General features: G+C 48.1%; 6 protein-coding genes across 8 annotated transcripts; 3 read left to right on the top strand and 3 right to left on the bottom strand.

Annotated features, from left to right (window-relative positions):
• Nucleotides 1-66: 66 nt before the first annotated feature.
• Nucleotides 67-3,030, bottom strand: LOC108159726 (SCF E3 ubiquitin ligase complex F-box protein pof2). Its single transcript, XM_017293257.2, has 3 exons — nucleotides 2,882-3,030; nucleotides 1,496-2,755; nucleotides 67-1,428 (listed from the first exon to the last, which is right to left on the bottom strand). Exons 1-3 carry the CDS (start codon nucleotides 2,930-2,932, stop codon nucleotides 679-681), a joined length of 2,061 nt encoding a protein of 686 aa, XP_017148746.1. The 5' UTR covers nucleotides 2,933-3,030; the 3' UTR covers nucleotides 67-678.
• Nucleotides 3,031-3,164: 134 nt separating this feature from the next.
• On the top strand, nucleotides 3,165-4,623 carry LOC117188196 (dynactin subunit 2). The gene is made up of 3 exons (XM_033391676.1): nucleotides 3,165-3,328; nucleotides 3,389-4,310; nucleotides 4,370-4,623. The coding sequence occupies exons 1-3, from the start codon at nucleotides 3,293-3,295 to the stop codon at nucleotides 4,552-4,554; spliced, it is 1,143 nt and encodes a 380-aa protein (XP_033247567.1). The 5' UTR covers nucleotides 3,165-3,292; the 3' UTR covers nucleotides 4,555-4,623.
• A 1,094-nt stretch (nucleotides 4,624-5,717) lies between these two features.
• LOC108160130 (protein transport protein Sec31A) lies at nucleotides 5,718-10,937 on the top strand. 2 transcript variants are annotated; one of them, XM_017293925.2, is made up of 11 exons: nucleotides 5,718-5,831; nucleotides 6,029-6,244; nucleotides 6,306-7,272; nucleotides 7,341-7,584; nucleotides 7,655-7,767; nucleotides 8,191-8,290; nucleotides 8,354-9,786; nucleotides 9,857-9,967; nucleotides 10,027-10,344; nucleotides 10,410-10,481; nucleotides 10,545-10,937. In XM_017293925.2, the coding sequence occupies exons 2-11, from the start codon at nucleotides 6,048-6,050 to the stop codon at nucleotides 10,731-10,733; spliced, it is 3,744 nt and encodes a 1,247-aa protein (XP_017149414.1). In that variant the 5' UTR covers nucleotides 5,718-5,831; nucleotides 6,029-6,047; the 3' UTR covers nucleotides 10,734-10,937. The 2 variants fall into 2 exon arrangements, with proteins under 2 accessions (XP_017149414.1, XP_033246964.1); XM_033391073.1 differs by having other exon boundaries at nucleotides 5,727-5,747.
• Nucleotides 10,500-12,454, bottom strand: LOC108160131. The gene is made up of 2 exons (XM_017293926.2): nucleotides 11,604-12,454; nucleotides 10,500-11,541 (listed from the first exon to the last, which is right to left on the bottom strand). The coding sequence occupies exons 1-2, from the start codon at nucleotides 12,361-12,363 to the stop codon at nucleotides 10,976-10,978; spliced, it is 1,326 nt and encodes a 441-aa protein (XP_017149415.1). The 5' UTR covers nucleotides 12,364-12,454; the 3' UTR covers nucleotides 10,500-10,975.
• A 93-nt stretch (nucleotides 12,455-12,547) lies between these two features.
• LOC108160893 lies at nucleotides 12,548-12,911 on the top strand. The gene has a single exon (XM_017295162.1). It carries the CDS (start codon nucleotides 12,631-12,633, stop codon nucleotides 12,880-12,882), a length of 252 nt encoding a protein of 83 aa, XP_017150651.1. The 5' UTR covers nucleotides 12,548-12,630; the 3' UTR covers nucleotides 12,883-12,911.
• A 1,345-nt stretch (nucleotides 12,912-14,256) lies between these two features.
• Nucleotides 14,257-22,442, bottom strand: LOC108160637 (protein Wnt-2). Of its 2 annotated transcripts, none has more exons than XM_017294766.2 (5): nucleotides 21,241-22,442; nucleotides 15,516-15,733; nucleotides 15,171-15,454; nucleotides 14,925-15,112; nucleotides 14,257-14,828 (listed from the first exon to the last, which is right to left on the bottom strand). In XM_017294766.2, the coding sequence occupies exons 1-5, from the start codon at nucleotides 21,294-21,296 to the stop codon at nucleotides 14,513-14,515; spliced, it is 1,062 nt and encodes a 353-aa protein (XP_017150255.1). In that variant the 5' UTR covers nucleotides 21,297-22,442; the 3' UTR covers nucleotides 14,257-14,512. The 2 variants fall into 2 exon arrangements, with proteins under 2 accessions (XP_017150255.1, XP_017150256.1); XM_017294767.2 differs by having other exon boundaries at nucleotides 15,516-15,728.

Here is a 22,442-nt window from a genome sequence, read left to right as displayed (position 1 = left end):
AATGATGACGATTCTAGCACGTATAAAACAACATGTTCTTAACTCATTTTAAAATAAATCTATTCATTTTTAACGAATACGAATGCCCCTCTTGGCAGAAATGTTTTTATTCGCATTAACAATATGCAGAACCCAGGTTTGGTAAGTCAAGTTATTTATTTTATTTCCAACACTTAAAAATAACAAACAAACAAAAAAAACAATTGCATTTAGAGTTCCCACAAAATATGGACTGGTATTAAGTTACAACAATTACATACATATTAAATATATTCGTATTCGTATAATATATGATACGAATTGTATTTGATAAAAAAAATCACAGCTACATACACACATATATTCCTACAATATAAATGTGGACAGATGTTGGCTTATAAAAATTAACTGATTTACAATAAAAATTTATCATATTCATTTTCCTATTATGTTCTGTGCTGTAAATGTACATACATATAGGTATGTGAGCATACTTATGTATATGTATACATATACTATATATATGATGTATATTTTGCTAAAGATTTCGTATCTAAAGACAGCTAAGGTCATGTGATAAAAATAGGATTCTCGTGCCGTATGGAACTGGGACCACTGGGTGCCGGAGACCTGTGACTAGCGAAAATTGTACAATTGAAAATAATACAATACCAGAACAATCAAAACGGCGGCAAAATATCAGTAATCGAGACGTTTCTTTAAGCGAAAGAAATCGGCATTGTCGATGCTCGTCATATTGTCCATATTGAGGTTACGCAGCGTGTGTACTCCGGACAAACGCTCCTCGATGTCCGCGTACATGCTGCGGCAACGGTAGACGGACAGAGTCTGCAAACCAGTGCAGTTAACGATGATGGCATCGAGGGTGTGCTCCGTCAGCTGGCTGCAGCCACTGATATGCAGCGCGCGCAGGCGAGGCAATTTGCCTGTGACCACCTGCATAGTCCTATCTGTGATGTTGTAGCAATCGGACAGATCCAGCTCTTCAATGGAGGGGCAGCTATTGACCAGAGCCTCCATGCCCAGCAAGGAAATTTGCTGACAATTCGAGAGCAGTAGTCGCCGAAGCTCGACATGCTTCAGGCCGTACTTCAGGGAGACATCGCTGATCCTGTTGCATCCACGCAAGTTCAGGGAGCGCAGACCTCGCAGCTGCTGAATGTTATGCCCCTCGAAGTCCTCCTTATGTATCAGGTTCATTTCGTAGGCAGCCAGCATGACCTGCTTGCGTCTGGCGTCGCGCACGATCTCGTCCTCGGCTTTGCTCCTCAGCGATATCTTAATGGACTGCAGCGAGCTGTCCCGCTCCCCCAGGCTGTGGCTATACGGCGGGTAGAAGTTCTCCATCGTAGACGCTTGAGAGCCCGATTGCTTTCGACTCAGCTCCAGCTTAGATATGTTCAAGCCGGTGAGAGCTGCATCTGTCAACTACATAGGTTCAAAAGATAAAGATTCAGATTTCAGCATGAGATTGGAAATATAGAACTGGACTTACGCCAGAGCAGTGCTCGAGGGACAGGTCGCGCAGCCAACGCAGCTGACCAATCACGAACTGTATAGCTTCATCCGTGACCCCATTGACACAGTTGTTCAGATGAAGCGATCGCAGGGAGCGCAAATTGCTTGCAATGGACTTGATGCACTCCTCGCAGATTTGCAAGTGCGACACATTTAGCTCCAGCAGCACGTGGTTCTCTTCGCTTGCCACCCCCCCGGTGATGCCATCGCTGGTTATGCCATCACAGCTGGAGAGGTCCAGGCTTTTCAGGCGCCGCAGCTTGTGGAGATGTATCGCTCCAGCGTTGGTGACGCCCGTGCATCCGTTAATCTTCAAATGCTCTAGCTGGGAATTAGTCTGCGCAATGCAGGCCAAGTTATCATCTGTCACGCACGTAGTCGCCGACAAGTCCAAAGCTGTCAAAAGCGGTTGAGTGGCGAGGAAGGTTTTGACAGTCATGGCATTTAGCTGTCTGCAGCCGCCCAGATATAGGCGTTGCAACTGGAGATCTAGATCGCACAGAGACAGCAGAGATTGCCCGATCAGGGTGTGGCTAAAGTCCAACTCGCGCAGCGTTCTGCGCTGTAGGTTGAGAATGGTCAGAATAAAGTTGAATGTAAGCACCGATTCACTGGGCAGCAGACTGTCCGAAGCGTTCGCATTGGGGTAGAAGCGTCGCTGCAGCGCGTTGTGGAAGGCTATTTGACAGCCAGACATATTGATCACCTTCAGGCGAGGCATGAACGACGTAAGTCGCATAAGAATGGCGTCAGTGAGATATTGGTTATCGCATAGCGCCAGCTCCCGCAAGCCTGCCAAGTTATTGGCCAATTCGTTGAGATTTGAGCAGGAATTGGTATAGCTTTCGAGGAAGGAGCCAGACATGAACAACGGGAGGCAACGCTTCAGGGAAAGCGAATGGAGGTGCGGCAGCACCCCCAACATGCCGTAGAACTGCTTGTCGTTCAGATCGACATTATCCAGAGCCAGAGACTGGGCCGTTTGACCTATGAACTTCAGAAGCTCCCTCACCTGGCCTAGCGTCACATCTTCGAGCATAAAGTGGTTGAAGCGTCTTTCGCATCTCAGCAAATCGACGGCTGGACTCTGCTGATCCGAGAGCAATACTTTCGAAAAACAGACCCGAGTGCGCGCTTTAAACTCGGGTTGATCTAAAGCAGAATGCCATCTGCTGCAGGTCGATCCAGCTGCCAGCAGATCGGAGTATTCCAGATAGCTAAATATATTCAAAACAATCTGCGGAAAGAAAGGGAAATGTAATCAATCAGGTGACTGTTTTGTCGCCCATAACAACCATAAAAGGAGGAGATACGAATCTAATTGGAACGACAGTCACGGGACTACCAGTAGCAGTTGACTTACCTCTAACGGTAGCTCGTCATATCTAGCGGAAGAATATTCCAAAGACGACATTATATTTATGCAGATACTAGCAAGAATCTATAACTGAAATTTGACCAGCCTGCAGCGATTCACCACCCACACAACAACTGCCACCCCCCTGAAACTAGTGCTGTCTAATTTTAATGGGTCTTTAAGGGTTGTCCCTCTCTAGGACATACACCTTGCAAGATAGTAGTATTTTTAGAGTTCTGTTTAGTATTTTAGTATTTTCCAGAATGCAGCTACAATCGATTGCACTATCGCTCAAATTTGGGCACACTGCCGCACTGTTTATGACATCAGATTTTTGCAAAAACTATTTTTCGCTGAAAAACATTAAATTTCCTTGCGCCAGGAAACCAGGAGATTGTTGTCACCGTACCCACAGCTATGGCCGATCCAAAGTTTCAAAACCTTCCAGGAATCGTAAGTTTAGCAAAAGGTCTGGCCTCCAAATCGTCACCTGCACATTTGTTCCTTACACAGGCCTATGATCAACCTGATGTCTACGAAACGCCCGACGATCCTGAGACGGACACCTCTGATTATTATGAAGAAGAGCCCGAGAATGAGGCCATAGAGCGAATGCACATTTCGGCAAGCGCTGCCCATAAACGCTTTAGTGGAGCAACACTCGAGGGAAGCGTGGACTTCACGGATCGCATTGGCCGCCGCGCTGGCCGAGGTTACGATATGCGAGGCGCTGGCGAATATGAGCTTGTGGGGCAGGGTGAAAAGGAGACTCCCGTGCAGAAGTGTCAGCGGCTGCAGATTGAAATGAACGAACTTTTGAATGAGGTGGCCGCTCTGCAAGTGGATCGCAAAATTGCTGACGAGGAGAAGCAATCTTACGATGCTGTGGCCACTGTTATAAGCACAGCAAAGAAAGTATTGGACACTTTGAAGCTGGAACAGGTTCTTGGCAAAGAGCAGGTGCCCAATAGCAAGCAAGTGAAAGCACTCATCAGTCAAGTGGAGGAATTCAAGCAGTCCGGCGTGCTTACGGCCATACCAACGCCAGGCACCGATTTGGCATCCACAGCTCGTGTGGCTAATCTCGAACAACGGCTATACCAATTGGAGAAGACTGTGGGAGCGCAACCAGAAAAGCTAAGCCGTCTGAACGCTGCCACCAACACGACCAATGTCCTGGAAGCCGTCCGACAACTCAGCACCAAGGCTGCACTGCTGCAGCCAGACAAGCTGGACACCATTGAGCAGCGCCTAACGACTCTGGCCGGAAAAATGGACTCTATTGCCGAGAAATCCAGCGGAAGCTCTCAGGACGCCAAACGCGACCAGAAAATTTCGGAGCTCTATGATATTGCTAAGCGTACGGAGCCTGTGGTTGAAATACTGCCGCATGTCATTGAGCGTATGCAAGCTCTAGAGTCCCTACATAAATATGGTAAAGTAGACATTAGTTTCATAATTAACATTTCATTAATTGCCATCAATGTATTTCAGCGAACAACTTTGCTAAGATTATAGCCGAAATTGAGCAGAAGCAGGGTACTATAACAACCAGTCTGGTCAATAACAAGGAACTGTTGCACTCCGTACAGGAGACCTTTGCTCAAAATCTGGAGACCATCACCAACAAAGTGGCTAAGGTTGAGCAGCGCGTTACGGCGATTTCGACAGCTAAATAAGCGAATGCACAGCACACGAAATATGTATTTCCATTATAATATACTTTATATTTATTAATCAACAATAAACATTCAAGTCTTTTTTAAAAAGTAATCAAAATGCATCAGATGTAATAGTCTTAGTTGTTTGGAAGATACATTTTCATCAGTTGAATTCTATCAATTTAAAATTGAATTTATTTTCCAATCTGATCCGAACGTTTTCACAGAGGATTCTTTAAAATCGAAGCTAATTCCGTGCAAAAATATATTAATATAAAGCAATCGTTTCCACGGATTCATTGTGGCAGCTCTCTGGATTATACCAAAGTAACGGTGTTTCCCGATGAGCTTAACAACATCGGCGCCGGCACCCCAGGATCTGCACCACCACAGCACCCTCACGGCCATAGAATAATTGTAAAGCGAGAAATTTGTAAATAAATGATGAACATTAAACACATTAAACATTAGGGGGCCAGTCGATTTGGATTTGAAAACGCATTGAAAGTGGTGGTCTTCTTACAGAGACAAAGAATTGATATCGCGACCAGGATATTTATACAAGAAACTAATCAAACGCATGAATAAATCTAAAACATATTAGTATGAGAAAATGTATTTATTAATTAATTTTTAAAACAGTATGGAAAAATAGGGTATAAAAATGGCCATACTCAGTTGATACAACAAGTCTTCAAATACCAGCAACATTGACATGACAACATTGCGACTGTTCTTTTGTTGAAATAAAAGTACTTAAAAGTAGTAGTACTTAAAAGTAATTAATCTTGTAGTCAATTTATTCAAAAGGATAAAACTATGTGGGCAGGGCTGAGGGTTTTAGTAAGCCAGCATTATTCAACGGAATATAAAAATTTAGCAATAAGTACGACCATTCTCCTTCGTTTTTTTGTTTGACTTTTTCGCTCAAACCTTTTTTTAGGCAAAATCTAATAAAAGCAAGTATTTAAAATAAACAAGACAAGTAGAAAATAGGTTCATTATTTGGATAAAATTAGGTGGACAGGGCTGAGAGGTCCAGATAGCTAGTAATATTCCACGGAAGAACAAAAACGAGGAATATGTAAAATAGAACTTTAATTCGTCAGTATATTTACGGTATATTTTTCAAATGAGACGGTTTTTCGGTATATTTCTTAGGGTCGGACGGTATATTTTATTGTCAAATCCGAGGTAACACTGTCTTAAACGTATCCACAGTTCCAATTAAAAAACTAAGAACAATTTAAATTGGTTAAAGTGTTAGCGAATGTTAATTGTATTTACAAGTCCAAGTGAGTTTCGGCTTTTACAAAATTTGATGCTGTCCAGAGTCCAGCCGAGTTGCGGCCGCATCGGCAGCGTAGATGCCTAAAAAAAAGTGATGACGGGGCGCACTCCAATTGGACGTGACACAATTACATTTGCAAGAGGCAGCAGTCCAAGAAAAGACAAAAATCTAGCGAAATATTTATTGTTATTTCTGTTACAGCACTAAAAACATTTGCAACATGAAAATCAAGGAACTGCAGAAGACGGTTAACATTGCTTGGTCACCAGCACAGCAGCAGCAAATATTCTTGGCTGCCGGCACGGCTGCCCAGCAGTTTGATTCAAATGCAAGCTCCACCTTGGAAATATACTCGCCAAACTTCAGTGATGCAACCTACGACCTGGAGCTTAAGGCCAGCGTGGCCAGTCAGTACAAGTGAGTTTTGGATATATTCATGCATGGGATCGGATTCAATTTAATCTGTTTTCGTTTGCAGGTTCCAGAAACTTATATGGAGCCCCATAGGTCCTCACCCAAGCGGCCTCATCGTGGGCGGATGTGAGGCGGGCCAAATCAATATATATTCGGCTGCCAAGCTACTCGCCAATGGCAACGAGGAGCCCCTGCTGGCTCGGCAGGATAAGCACACTGGGGCTGTCAGCGGACTGGACTTCAATCCATTCCAAAACAATCTGCTCGCCTCGTGTGCTTCCGAATCGGAGATTTTTATTTGGGACCTCAACAACCCAGCCACGCACATGAACCCGGGCGCCAAGACCCAGCCGCTGGAGGACGTCAAAAATGTGGCCTGGAATCGACAAGTGCAGCACATTCTGGCCTCTGTTTTCAGCACCCGCTGCGTTATCTGGGATCTGCGCAAGAGCCAGCAGATTATTAAGCTCTCTGATTCGCAATCCCGTGTGCGTTGGCACGCCATCGAGTGGCATCCAGAGGCAGCGACTCAGGTGTGGCTGGCCTCGGAAGATGACCAGGCGCCGGTTGTGCAGCTGTGGGACCTGAGGTATGCCACCGCTCCGGCGAAAACATATCAAATCCATGAGCGCGGAGTACTGGGCATGTCGTGGTGCCTTCAGGACAACGACCTGATGGTGTCCTGCGGCAAGGACAATCGCATTTACTGCTGGAATCCCAATACTAAAATACCCGAAGGTGAAATTCTCTCGGAAGTGGCCACCACGTCATCCTGGTACTCCGATGTGCAGTTCTGTCCACGCAACCCGGCACTAATTGCCAGTGCCAGCTTGGAAGGGGCCGTGTCTATATACTCCCTCCACGGAGGCACCCACCATCTGGTGCAGACGGCAAACAAGATTGCAGACTCCTTCCCGGGAATGGATCAGTTTGCCCAAGAGCCGATTCCTCAGCAGGCCACGCAGGTGGTTTACCATGACCTGACGCACGCACCCAAGTGGATGAAGCGCCCCTGTGGCGTTGCTTTTGGGGTAAGTTTCTCTTCAACAAACAGTGTAGAAATTTTCTATACAAATGAGTGGTCTTTTCCTTTCAACAGTTCGGTGGGAAGCTGATCAGCTTTGATGGTACCTCTAAAAGGGTGAAGGTATCTCAGTTAACCACCGAAGCAGCTCTCGTGGAACGTGCCAATGCCCTGGAGCGTTCGCTAGCCGATGCCAACTATGCAGATTATTGCCGACAGAGAGCAGATGACACACCGGATCAGCACGGTCGCTACCTTTGGTACTTCATCAAGGCCAACTTTGATTTGAAGCCAAGGGAGGAAATGCTCAATCTCTTGGGTATGTTAGGCCACGTAGCCTATCGATGACACAAATAGTTCATGTTAATTTTGAATGTCTCTCTCTTTAGGCTATAACAAAGATGATATTGATATCAAGTTCAGCAAGTTTATAAAGGAAACTGAGACGAACTCGCAATCAGATGTGGATACACTCACGACCCGCATTTCCACACTCACCCATGTAAGTTTCCGCCCCGCTTTGACGCGACAAGAAGCCCTTATCAGTTCAACGCCATTTCCAAAAGCAACATTGAGCCACGCACTATCAATTCCGACCCACCATCTCCACGTACATACATACATATGCTCATCTTGCTTTGTGTACTTATTTCTATTCGATAACATACTCCATGCATTGCCAAACATCGTGGGGCTATGCTGTTTCTGTTGCTGTGGCTATAGAGCGACTCTTCTGAAGTTGAGTGCGATCAGAGTACAAATTATAGCACCGATAATTCGGTAAGACTAGAGATTTAAGATTAGCAAAGAATAGAAAATATTAGACAGAATCTGAAACAGAAAGAGAAAATGCAGCTAAATAGTGAACATCTTCAATGAAATCGTAGTAGCCTCATCTAAATTTTCTTCCCATTTGTTTATATAGGCAACATTGGACAACAAATTTGATGGAAATGGAACCGATTCTCAAAATCACGACTATGCCACGCTTTCGAGGCCACAGTTTAAAGTTCCCAGCGGAGAACGTAAGTAGAACCAACAAATTTAGACATTGACTAGATTCCTTCTAACTGATTTGATATTTGCAGACTCTGATAGTTTAATTGCCGAGGCAATACTCACCGGCAGCGTAGAGGCTGCCGTGGAGCTGTGTCTTGAAGCCCAGCGCATACCAGAGGCCCTCATCATAGCCTCGACAGCCGGCATTGAGACCCTTACTCGAACCCAAACCCGGTACCTAGTGCAGCAGAAGAGCGAGCTGTCGCACGTGATCTCGGCCTTGGTTACCCGGGATTGGCTTGACTTCGTCAACCGCTGCACTGTGGATTCCTGGAAGGAAGCCCTGGGTGCTGCCCTCAAGCACAGCGAGCGCAAAGTGGTCGATATCTGTGAGCGCCTGGGGGATCGCTTGTTGACCGAGTGCGCCAACAGCGTGCAGTTTACGCGCAACGCCATGTTGTGCTACATCTGTGCGGGGAGCATTGACAAGTTAGTGAGCGCTTGGTATCAGCTGAAGCAGCTGGAGCAGCAGAGCCAGAGCTACAAGCTGAACACCACCGAGCTGCAGGACCTGGCCGAGGTTGTGATGCTTATGTGCAAGTCCCTCGAGCAGCAGGGAATCTCCGTAGACTTGGCTGGTCGATTTGCTGGCTTTCTCACTGAATATGGCGGCCTCTTAGCCTCCCAAGGAGCCCTCACGGCAGCTCTCCAATACATAACCACGTTAGGTGGTGGAGCAGCGTGTGAAAATGAAATTTTGAATGGTTTGCGAGATCGAATCAACAACGCCGTGAATTTGGAACATACCCAGCCGCCAGCAGCTGCAGCTCCAGCTCCATTTGGCTACCCAGGGACTGGCCCACAGCAACGGGGTAGAGGCTCGTTCTCACAGCAGCATCCTGTGGCTCCAATGTCCTATGGCCAACCAGCCAATCAGTATGGAAACCCCGCCAACACTGGCTGGCCTACGCCTGCGCCACCCGCACCAGCAACGTATCCAGTGTCCCAGCCGGCTCCACAGATATTCAATCCGCAGCCAGTTAAGCAAGAACCTCTGAATCACCCACCCCGGCCTCTCAGCAACGCCAGCTCCACAGGAGGGCCTCCACCATCATCAAGTGGCCCGTCTGGTGGATTAGGGCTACATGCTCGCTCAAAATATCTATTGGATCCATCTGTAGCAGCTCCCACCAGTGCCTATGGCATGCCATACAATCCAGTTCCTGCCCCAGCCCCATCCGCGGCGCCTTTCACGGGAGGAGCAGGACCTGGAGCTCTTCCACAAGCGGCCAGCGTGCCCACATACAACAGTAATGCATTCAATACCAATCCTCTGTCGTCAGCCCAAGGGTACAATCCAACACCCTTCTCCGGAGCACCGCAAAACTCTTACTTACCGGGGGCTAATCCCATTGAGACCATGCCACAAGCTGCTCAGCCACCTATTATTCAGAATGTGCAACGCAATCCCACACCGCCACCGGGCTGGAACGATCCACCCGCATTGAAGTCATCACGTGCGGTAAGAGCCATAATCATAGTCAGCCAATCGGAAGGAAATGTCTTAATAACGTTATTTTTCATTTGTACAGCCAAAGCCAAAGCCAGTCGCAGATAATAGTGCTGCGCCCATATTTCATCCGATTTTCCCTGTCGATCCCAATCAAAACCCGAACGGTTATATGGATCCTGCTCAATATCAGGTATAATGCAGCAAAGTAACCAAATGAAGCTTTATTGTAATTTTAAAACACCTTTTTAGAATGCACCACCCGCTGGCGGGGCAACCAATGCGTACTATAATCCAGCTGCATTCAACAACAATCCACAACAGCAACAGCAGTCATACCTCCAGCCCCAGCAACAGGTGATTCCCAATCAGGGACCACCTCAGCAGCAGAACTGGCAGGGGCAACAGCAGCAGCAGACCATTGGGTACACCGAACAGCCAGCACCGATTCAGCAACAGCGCCAGCCGGAAGTGCCAAAGGAGAAGCCACCACTTCCAGAGGAATACATCTACTTGCAGACGGTACTGGAGGAGCTGAAGAACCGTTGCTTGAGCGCAACCAATGATCCGGTAAGTAGACACGGAATCTGCACTTATTTTATGGCCAACCCTATTAATATTCGTCCCAATAACAGCGCACCAAACGCAAGTTTGTGGATGTCGTCAAACGGTTGGAAAATCTCTACGATTGCTTGCGCGATGGAAAGGTAAGACTCGGCCATGGATCAGATCATTCGCATTTGTTAATAATTTTACGTTTCTCACGTCAGCTCACACCCACGACCGTACAATATCTTAATCAAATTATACAGTACATTCAAATATCCGACTACGCCAATGCCCTGGAAATACACACACGAATCGCATTCGGCACGGACTTTTCTCAGTGTGCAGGCTTCATGCAGGGATTGAAGGTCCTGTTGCAGTCGGCATCCGAGATGCAGCTGGTCTTGCGCTAAACCTTATACTACATGCGTTACGTGTTCGAAAGTACCCGCCTCAGTCGGGCCGCTTCAACGTCTACTTATTGTGTCTTTAAATGTCTACTATCGTTTCTGTATCTGTTTTCTGTCAATGTATTCCTGGATTCTGTCTGGTATATGACAAACGTGTAATGAATTATATTTCCGCACAAGACGAAGAATGGACATGTGCATGCATAACAAAACAGAACAGAATGACAATTGCATTGATCTTCGGCCTACAGCAGCTTTGGCTGATTCCTAATATTATCCAGATTAAGCTGCATCTGCGGCGAAGCGGAGGCCGCATGCCCACCCTTGAAGGGCGGTGGGTTGCGATCTTGTTCATGAGCTCCATAGTCCAATTGCTCTTCCGGTAATAAGCGATATTTTTTAAGATACTTGTAAGATGCATTCGACATGTCGTTGGGACTCTGCGAGTGGACTACATTTATATTGTCTATCTGCCGAAGCGGTTCCGCTTGCGGGGATTTTTGAATGCAAGTAACATCCGCAGGCGACGGGGACAAGCTCATTTCTTGCATCAGATCGTCCACTGGCTGTCGCAAGTATTTTAGGGCGAGCTCCTTCATGACCATGCTCTTCTCCGTATTCGGCTTGGACACGACACCGGCACTTGGCATTCGGGTAGTTTTCGGTGTGTTGGCGCGGTATTCAGTCGACTGGGCTCTTGGTGGTGTGGGCCGGGGCGACTGGAAATGTGCGAGGCCTCGCGAATGTGGTGCAGGCGATGGCTCATCCTCTTCCACTATGTAATCATGAATAACAGGTGCTACCCGCTTTGCTGTAGGTGATTTGGACGGGTTTTAGTTTAGGGTTTAATTTCTTTTCGTTTGGTTTACTTACTGTTGTTGGTCGCTAAAATATCACACTGGGAGGCAACTGTCCTACAAGGCTTTGCGCTGGACCCTACCTTTGCTTGTTGGCTCTTCAATAACGCCTCGCAGAGGCTCCTCAGCTGTTGCTGCTCCTGATGCATGGACTCTAAAAGATCAACTACTGCTGCCAAGTCTTTCTTATTGACCAAGTTGCTTATGTCGATGTCGGAGTACACAACGGACGGCAAAGACGTTTTAGAGGGTGGTATATGTACAGCTTCTGTTTGCGTTCCAGCACAAATCGTCAGCACATCCGTTGCTACCTGGACGGGTGGGCGCATCGATTGATGATAGTGCCTCACGGGCTCTGCGTAACCAGAACCAGAATGACTGGGTGACTGGTATTTACTCGATGGTGCCTCATTCGCGTAAGCCCGCTCTCGAGGAATAATATAATAATCATTGGATGAAGCGGATGGGCTGCTCGGAAAATTGGCGCTGGCTGGGACAGACCGCGGGCCAAGTTCTGTTGCCAGAATCGGGGAAAAGTTCACTCGGGGCAGCATTTGCTTCTTCCATGAAGCAAAGCTGGGCCGAGGGTCGGAATCTGGCGCTGGTTGCTGCGGGATCGGCTCCGGCTGCGATTGCGATGGAGGTTGTCCAAACAATATTGAAACTTCAGGCACTGTTGGCCTGACAATTTGATCGGCGGCAAGACCCAATGGTGCCGATGCACTGGGTCTAGGCGCTGAGCGCGGCAGCATGTCCTCCGTTTCAGGCGCAAACATTTTAAATGTTATTTTATTTATACGGTTTGCTTACAAAATTAAATTCGAGCGGGAGATTTTGTTCGAGTACAAACACAGTGCGTCAGTATATTCACGGTATATTTTGAAAATGAGGCGGTATGTTTCGGTATATTTCTGAGGGTCGGACGGTATATTTTGTCGATACCGCGGTCACACTGCAACTTTTTCAACTGCAAACAATTGTAGCAAAAACCATTACAACCGTGAGTCATCCGTAAGAAGCAAAAGTTGTTCTTTTACGAAAGTATGCCCGGTTTGGAACACATTGAGGCCATGGCTTCAACCCCAGCACCCGCTGCCACCTCGATGCCAACCGAAACAGACGATCCACACCCACACCAGGCCGCCCGTGAATTGACCCAAACGGATCATCTGAACAGACGTCTCTTGAAATCTCTTTTGGACACGATGCAGATGCAAATGCAGTCTACGGACGATGCGATAAGGGGTAACGAAGACGGCAGCAACGATGAGTCTAGCAATGAATTTGATGAATAAATTCTATAATACTGTGCTTACCCCTTGAATCTTTTATTTTGAGTTCGAATTCAATGCACTTCAATTACGGCGGCGCTTGTGCCTCTACACCAGCCCATGACAAGGTGAACCCAGGATTTCTCGAAGGATTTTCCAAAAGCTAAAGTACATATGTACATATATGGCTGGTATCACTCTCTTCAATTGAAATGTATTGCAACATGGCGATTACCCTGTGTGCACTCAGCATGCAGTATCATATGCAGGAAAGTTTAAATGATTCGATAGCGTTAACAAGACCGAAGGGTCATGTCCCTCTGATGCTGTGAGAGAAATAAATGAGCAAATAGTGATGTCATTCTTGGAGATTAGTATGACGTCCGTCAATACGATGTTTCATGATCACCTCGTCTTTAAAAAAAGGTGTGTTTTCATTGGATCTCATACGATTTAACCCATCCTACAAATACGGATTGTATTTTACTGCCACAATAGCAACTTCGTTGTGGTTGGATGTGTTTAAGAGTATGAGCAAGTCGCGATAGCCAGGGAGTGCACCACGTTGCACTTTCTTCGTCGTTCGCCCGTTTTCAAGGTGATTTATTTCAAGTTATATTTTGGTTACATATCGGCTATTTATGAGCCGATTGAGACGAGGAATGTCTTTCAGTGGCAGTGTGGAAAATCTCCATTATCCATTGAAACCCAAAAGTATGCAACGATTTATGTGCTATATTGTGGAGGCATATGTATTGAAAGTATGTATCGTGTAGAATTGCCGTTAAATTTCGTTTAAAGCCTTTAGTAAAAGATCATTTTTGTGGCTTGAATCGAGATCCTAACAGATACATATTTATTTTCAAATATTACCCAAAGAAAAGTCAAATTTCTGATAACGGAATATTTGAACTGCCGATCAACGGGTGTCTTTTGGGATTCATTATGTAAAATGTACATTGTACATATGTAGATGCCATGTAGCAGAGAATTCAGATAGAGTATCTTTAAATAGTTGATCTCTATATATTTCCCAAAGTGGGCGATGTTATACAATTACATGCAGCTAGGTACTTGCAACGACTTGGTGGTCACCCTAATGCGCTAGCCAGACGTCTAATTAACACGCCAAGAAAAAGAAGACTCAAAAGGTGTCATCCACTGGATCTCCCTACTAGATCCCTCCTATAACATCTCATTAACTTTTTGTAAATATTGTAAATAATGTATGTACATACTCCATATATGTAACATTAAGTTTATGTACATATGTATCTCCTGTGATCAATTGTTTTTCCCCTTAAATGTAAAACTAGATTAAGTTGCCACGAAAGGTAGCAGTAAACTTGTTTACAATAAAATACAAATTTTCCACATGAAAAAAAAAAAAAAAAAAACTATATATAACGATCCATTTTGAACAGTTTTATTAATGGCCATTCTCTACCGATCTGCCCGTAGTCTCGGGGATTATAGGTAGATCTTCAATGGTCTTATTGTAAACTGGAATGTGTTCTTTTCTTGTCTTGTCTGCGTGTAATACATTTCTGATAATACTTAATTAACTTTTGCTTTAGTTATGCAATAATCCTATTTGTAAGCCTATCAACATTGAGGGTTATATGTCAACTTGTGGATTCGGGCGGGTCCGCCACTATTTACAGGTGAACTCCTCGTAGCTCTCGTCGCACAGCTCGCACTCCACCTGGCAGCACCATCGGAACTGGCAGCGGCACTGCTTGCTGCGTCGGATGTGCTGCGTGTTATGGCCACGCCCGCAGCACAACAGGTCACAGCTCTGGGGTCCGCGTTCATTCCGATGGCAGAGACGACCCGCCGTGCCAAGCGTGCCCGACTGGAGGCTGCGCTCGCAGTAGTTAGGCGACGCCTCCAGGTAGATCAGCTCCATGCGCTTTGGCCACACCAAAGCAGGCTTCGGTGGGCGGGCTCCGGCACTGCCATGCTTTTTTCTGGTCGGGATGGAGAAGAATGAATGAGTTCGTTGGATAAGTTTTCATTCCAATGGGCTTTAAGTCCTTCGTCTGATCGATGGTTCACTCACTCACCTGCTTATTACTAATCTCAGTCCACGTTTGCCTCGAACGGCTTGAACAGTTTTGGCTTTATGATATTTCTGCATGAGCTTGTCGCCGATCAGGCGGAACGGTGGCAGGCTCTTCCAGCAGGTCTTCATCACGCAGGACCCGCTCACGCCATGGCACTTGCAGTCCGTGCGAAGCAGCTTCTTCACCAGCTGATAGGGAAGAGAACGGAGATTCAATAACAGGGAACACATGGATGATAATACGCACCGTTCGCCCGGCTCGATTGTTGTGGAGATTCATCAGCGTGCGGGAGTCGCGCTCCAGCTCCCGGGCATCGAGGAACTTGCGCGCATATCGCATGCCAAAGTCCACATCCGCAGAACAGCCGCCCCATTTCCAGGGCTCTGCCGGAGCACCATCGGAGGAGGGGCTAGCTTTGTGGCGCACATCGCAGCCGCAGGTGGAAATGTTGCCGCGGGCACAGGCAGCGGTGACTGCATAGGCGGCCCCAGCGCTAGCTATGGCATACGTAAACGCGGCCTCCCGCGATGCTGAGAAACGAATAGAAGCCGTGATTAGAGGGCTATCAAAGGGGGTTTCGTGGACGCTCACCTATGGGTATGACATGGGCGAAGACGTTGCGCTGCCACACCTCCGAGCAGTTCCAGCGGTGGCCTCGAAACTGCTGCTGGCACTCCTGGGCCCCCAGCTGATGGCCCTCGCCCAGGGCGATCAGGGCGTCCGGCATCTCTCCGCACAGCTGGCGCTGCGGCAAGGTCAGGCCCGGTATGCGGCCGCAGAGCATGGCGGATGTAAAGCTGAACACTAATCTGACGAGAAATCAAAGCAAACAGAACCATAAATAACACCCTGTAGACCACCAAGCGACATCGAATAAAATATTACAAACAAACGCCGATCGATCGTTGGACCGTTGGATCGTTCAATCGATCGCTGCTGGGATCGTTCGATTGGCAATGGCTGAAAAGTCGTGCACAGAAAACGCCGCCAGCACTGGAGCTGCGGCTCGATTTTCATTTTCCATTTCGTTTGCCATTGGAGACTTCAGCCCCACATCTCGGCCAATCGAAGACAAACGTATTAAAGCCAGGCCAAGTCGAGTCTGGCCAAGATTAATGCGTTGCAGTTGTTTGCTGACTCTGTCAGGTGGCTGTGGGAGGGCTGGCAGTGCAGAGGGGGCTAACGGGGCGTTATTCTGTCAGTTTTTAGTCAAATCTTTGCCGCCAGCTGTATTATTAGCCATAATTACATGGATATGGAGATGGCGATGGAGAAGCTCGGGCAGGCAGCCATCGTGGCTCGATGGAGTGTCCAATCAACTCCGTTCGAGCCACGTTGATCTCAGCAGAGCTGATCTCAGTTGTTGAGTTAAATGGCCAAATTAATGCTAACAGTCAAAAATGGCAAATGGGATTAATGAGTTTTGACAATGAGTTGCAAATTGCCACAGCCAGAGCCAGGCGGGGGCGTCTCCCGTTCTCTCTCCTTTCATGCGGCCCACTCTCCGGCCCACTCTTGAGACGTGTCCGACTGTCTAACCTGTCGATTTGCGGCTGCCAAACCAATCAGCATCAAACAGCTGGTTCCATAATCAAGTCGTAGATCGATCGCCTTTTGTCCGCACCAGACGGGGGTGGGGAGGGTGGCTGAAACTGGGACTGTTGCCGTGCCAAACACATCCTCGGGCCAAAAAACAATTGGGTGGGCAAATCCAACTCCAGCTCCGACTCCGACTGGTTGCCACATGGCCATGCCACATCTGTAGACAAATGTAAATTGCTTTCGCTGCCACTCCAGCTTGAGCTCCAACTCTTACAAGACATTTTTAATTGCGGCAATTAAATCAATTTACAGAAATTACACATTTTACCAACCGCAGAAGAGCACGGGTCGTCTCCTCCCCAACATCTGAGCGAACCTTCGGCCGATCGATTGTGAACGATGATCGTCGCTGGTTGATATGCGATCGAAGTCGTTGATGTTATACCCTCCCAAAGGTATACCACGAGTATACACCATTCTCAGTAGTTTCCAATGCCTGTTCTATCCTATAAAATGTGTACTTATTGGTATACTGTAATCCCATCTCTTCACATAGCCCAGAATGCCGTATAGCTGTCCTATAAACGATCCGCTTTTGGTATAATATACCAGGGTACTTTAGTAGTCGACCCACGGGGCTGTCCTTTCTTTCTGGTTCATGCTGATGTTGATGTTGTTGTTGGCTTGTTAAACATGCTGTTAACATGACTTGAGCGATCCGGGACGATCGATGAACGATGAAAATTGGTGGCAAAACTAATAATTAGGCTCGTTTAAACGGCACGACCTGGCAACTGGCAGCCTGGTCTGACTAAGGGCTCAACCACAAACCTTCAACTTTTTAGTTGGCCCGAAAACAAGCTGATCAATCTGTCGGTGGTGCATCCGTTCTGACAGTCAGTCAGTCAGCCAGTCAGTCAGTCAATAGCTTTTACGTGCGTTCGTTCAGCGTGACCGTCGTGCCCCCTGCCCCGGGCCCTGCCCTTCTTCTATAGCAACTCCAACCTCCAGCCGAACAATCAAGGCAACCATCTCTCCTCAACCCTTTTGTTTTTAGCTGCTTTATTTGCCTGCCTCTGCGGCTGCCTCCGCCTGTTGCATGTCAACGCCGACAATTTCATCATCATCATCATCGCCATTACCTTCCGCCGTGCCCAGGCCCTGCCCAGCCCATCTCCATTCCCATTCCCATCCCCAACGCCATCCCCTTTAATGATCTCCATCCTCTTGAAGAGTCCAAGTCACGTGTGTGCTTGATTTGTGCTTTGTTTCGGATCCCTTCTTCTGTTTTGTCCTTAGACTGCTTCACTTTTTGTTGTGTGGTTCACTCGTAGTGGAGTTTTATCTCTGGTTCTATATCGAGAACGGTTCGGTTTGGTTTCGTGACCCTTTCTGCTGCGTGAGAGCAAGGACCTGTCATGAACTTGATACCATTTCCGCCTCCGCCTCAGCCTCAACCGCTGCCTTTCCCACTGCCTTGCCCTCTCATCTACGAGTATCCCAAATAGAGTTTCGCATTAAGAAAAACGAAACTAGTTCCATTGACAGTCTTATGGCTTCTGCTCTGCAACAAATTGGTGATTCCTCAGCCACTAATTTGCACAAAAATATTTGCCACGACAACGCGGAATCATTAAAAATGGATTAAGCCAGGGGCATAACTCAACGCCGGCATCTTGACCAGGCCGGGGAATGGGGGACAGGCCACTTATATGCTGACCAAAGCATAAATGCCCGAACCCAGACCGAGTCAATACTCGCAACAAGCCGCAGCAGCAACAGCCAAGTCCGAGAGAGGCCGACTTAATGCGCACTTTGGAGCCTCATAAAAATATGACTTTAATATTTTCACGCGCAGGCGTAGAAGCCCGAACCGAAACCGAACCCGCACCCGAACCCGATCTCCTCTTCCCTCTGCTCACCTCGGCACTGCACAGGCCAGACACTGGCTGTGGCCCGGCGATCCTCGACTCCTCGACTGCCGCATACGCTGGGCCCGATCTGCGCCCGATCTGGTTAGGGCCCTGTCATAATTGTGCGAATCTAGTCCGCCGCATAGTTTCGACCCACCGCTGTGTCGAGACCTGGGAGTGGGACAGGGACTGCGACTCCAGCGAAGGCGGCTGTGGTGCGAGTACTACACCAGTAGCGCCTCCAAGAGCAGGCAGAAATATATGACTGGCGCTCTCGCCGGTAATTACATGGCTTGCTGACATGTTCATGGCTCTCCCTGGACCTGCCTGCCCCTGTCCCTGTCCCTGTCCCTGCCCACCCCCATCTCCTATGGCTCTTTTAGCACCAATTGGAGGCGGAAGCAACAAAGGCGCTTTAATCCAGACAAAACAATGCAATGCCTTGGGTCCCCAGTCTTCCCTCTGTCTCTCTCTCTCTCTCTCCCTCTCTCTGTTCTCTCTGTTGGGGCATTTGAAAGTTTTGTGGCGCTGATAAAAGCCACAACTTTGCTCTACAGCTGCATGTAAAGTGGGCGGTGCCGGGAGGGAGTGGTCAACGGAGGAGCCCAATGGGGACGGAGGGGAGCAGCGAACAAACCGAAAGCCCATAAAGGCTGTTCAACATGCCATCAATAAAATACAAATATTCCAAGACCACGGAGCGGATGGGTGGCTGCAGGGGCCGCTGCAGAGAGGAGGGAGCGTGGCGAGCGGCCCAAAGGAGCATTGAAGCGAAGCAGACCATGGTCATGGCCAAGAAAAATGTCGCTGCCACGGTCAGACAAACGGCCAGCAACAATTGCAGCCCCATCCTGGCCACAAAAACGACGACGTAATTGACCAGAGAAAGACATATGTACCATAGATGCACTGACAGAAAAAAAGGCAGTCCAAAGAGTTGCAAGAAAGCAAGAAATCTTAGGCAGAATCCTATAGAATTCTGGAGAATAAATTCAAATCCTTCCATTTTGATTTCACAATAATAGGTTATAGAAAATGTAAAGAGGTATTGGGAGTACAATAAATATGGCTATAGGAAATATAGAAACCAGAGAGAAGAACACAAAACCCAATATATCCAAAGGGTAACGTAACCCGAGCTTGGAGCACTTTGAAGTGGCATCGCCATCAGCGAACCACTCTCTTTGTTTGCCTTCGAGTTCTTCGCTCAGTGTATGTTTGCCGTGTCCATGTAACAGGTAAAAGCCAAAACGGATCGTTCGTCATGGACAATTGGCAGAGACCAAGTGGTCGAATGGCCACTCAGCCATCCGCCTGGCTCTCCCTGTGGCTCTTGGCCGCCCGCCCTTGCCATCATGGCCAGACAAACAGATCAACGGCAGATAGTTTTGTTTGTGCTTTGAGGTTTGCAGTCGATCACTCATCCATAGCTGGAGCTAAGACTCCACGAGTAGTAAAAGAACCCCACCAATGACTGCCGCAGCCACAGAAAAGATTCCTCGACCACCGTTGCCGTTGCCGCTGCCGCCGACGGCTCCCGCACAGCTCTGCAGGTTGGCCTGGGAAATTGGCAACAGGCAAAAAGCAACAGTCAACCGACAACCGACAACCGACAACTGGGAACTTGCAACAAGAGTTTATGCCATTTTGGGCTTGTAAATGCAGCGGGTTGGCCAACAAGTCTCGGCACAGAGTGATCTTGATCGCAATTTGAGCGTTTGTCTGCACGTTCATGCGTTCCAATTGTCCATGTACGCGAGCAGAGCAGAGCAGAGCAGAGCAGAGCAGAGCAGAGCAGAGCAGAGCAGAGCAGGAGATGTGGCCGCGGAGGGGGAGCTGGGGTTGGGGTCGGGGCTGCAGCTGGAAGTTGTTTCCTGCTTGGTGCGGAGGCATGCGCCTTAAAATTGCAGTAACCTCAATTACATGAGCTAAGCATTTCTGGGTTAAGACCCTTTTTTTCGTTGCTCTCTGGGTCCGAGCTCTGGGCCATGGCCCGGTCGGAGATGCTCTCTGGCTCTGGCATGCATTGTGTGCACAGGCTCGGCATCGGGTCGGCCCACCAGTCCAGTCCGGCCCACTGCCGCAAGGATGGAGAAGAGAGAGAGGGGGGGAGAGGAACCGAGTGGGGCCGCGTATCTTAAAGATACACTCCACTCATTGCAACTGCAACTGCATCGGGGCAATTAGATAGCAGTCGAAACAGCCACAGATACGGACGGACACACGGCACACGGACAAGGCAACGTTGATGAGTTTATGGCAAAAATTGATTTCAAGTTGTCGTTGGTGCTCCTCCTCCTCCTCCTCCTCCTTCTTCTGCATCCCCATCCCCATCCCCTCAGTCCCGCCTTCCGTACCGCGAATAGAGCTGCTCCTCGCTGTATTCGCTTTTGGTACAAATGGCAGTCGCCTTGATGACGAGTCGGCTGTCTTTCTGTCAGTTTTGTGTTTTAGTTGCTGCCTGCCATTTAATTGCCAATTTTAATGAGATTTTTTCCAGCGCGTTTTCCCCCAGTCGTCCGACCGATTTATGGCAACGCCTGCCGACATTTCCCAACCATAGAATGGGATGCTATCCGAACACGAGTCTCTTGAGGATTGAGGCGTCGCACACTGTTTGGGCGTTCGATAAGGAATAACAATTTACATACATCTCGCGGTGGTTTTTGCAGATAAAAATTAGCGATCGTGTCCAGCGATGTGCGCGATAGGAGGACGCCACGAAAGAGTTGTCAACCCGAGCAGATCTGTCAGCGATAAAAGGAAAAACCCCAACCAACTGGCACTCTCCTCTCCCCTGGCAAAACCGAATTGTTTGGCACTACATGCTAATGGCACACCGATTATGGGAGCTACTATACCTTATTTCCATAATCCAGAGTATGTAGATTAAGAGCTTGTTATGTGTTTTCCACATGACGATGCAGATCCGAGGCGGCACACAACACGAATACAGGCGCAACAATTGCCACTATCATCATATCCCATTCGCACTGAGAGGCGGGAGTCCCGTTCGCTGATGCGGCTGTTATTCGAGCGACGCGACCCTTTCCTATGGCTCCACTGCCATAGGAAACCGAGCGGATACAGAACTTCTATGGGATGTAAGCCAATGCCTCAATGTCTGGTTGTTATTAATGATCCGAAAACGCAGACGGCAGCAGTCAATAATACTACACAAATACACACTTGTATTAGGAGGACCAGCCAATGACCAATACCGAATCGGAGTCCGAAAGCCGAAAGCCGAATATCGAAACACAAAATACACAAGACCGCCGTCTTTTTTGTCCAGTTGTTCATATGCTAATTAACACCTTCTGCTTCTGCCAGCGGCGTTTCAATTAAGTCATCGCGAGAGCACCAAGATCGGATCACAAAACAGTTTTCGAGATGATGCTGCGACTGGGACTGGGACTGGGACTGGGACTGGAGCCGGGGCTGGGGCCGGCACTGATGGTGCTGTTGTGGCCAGCAGCTCGTTTATCAGCGCGTGCGTTTCATTCATGCAAATCTCCGCCTTGGCCCGGCCATAACTCAGAGCCGAAACTGGCATCAGCGGCGGCACCATCATCCATCAGTTGGGCCGCGGGACGGGCCGGGGGTCCCGGGGTCCGGGCTCTGTCCGACTACACGATTTTTTAATTTATGATAAAGCGCCTCCGACTGTCACAACGGAATTGCGGCAATAACCATAAACGGCTCAGCAGGTGAAAACTACCAAAAATAAAAAGAAAAGAAAAGAAGAAGTGCCGAATGCTGGATCGCTCGATCGCTGGATCGCTTTGGAGTGTCGCTTGAAATGCTTAGACGTCCCGGGTGCAGAGATTAACATAAATGCAGCTCATTAGTGACGCAATTAAAGACCCGAGCCGACAAACGACAAACGGAGCCAGGAACACCGATCGATTGTCCGCGAGAAGGAGGATGGAGACACTGATGGCTGATGGCAGATCGCTGCACGAACCCGATCTGCCAGAATGCGCTATATCGCTATATATGTATGGTGTCGTATCCCGCTCGACCGACCGTCGCGCGCGAGCTATGGTTTGAGTTTGAGCGG

Source organism: Drosophila miranda, chromosome 3 (assembly GCF_003369915.1).
Source record: "Drosophila miranda strain MSH22 chromosome 3, D.miranda_PacBio2.1, whole genome shotgun sequence".
Taxonomy (NCBI): domain Eukaryota; kingdom Metazoa; phylum Arthropoda; class Insecta; order Diptera; family Drosophilidae; genus Drosophila; species Drosophila miranda.
The sequence above is the reverse complement of the archived record's forward strand: the minus strand, read 5'-3'. Positions and strand labels throughout refer to the sequence as shown.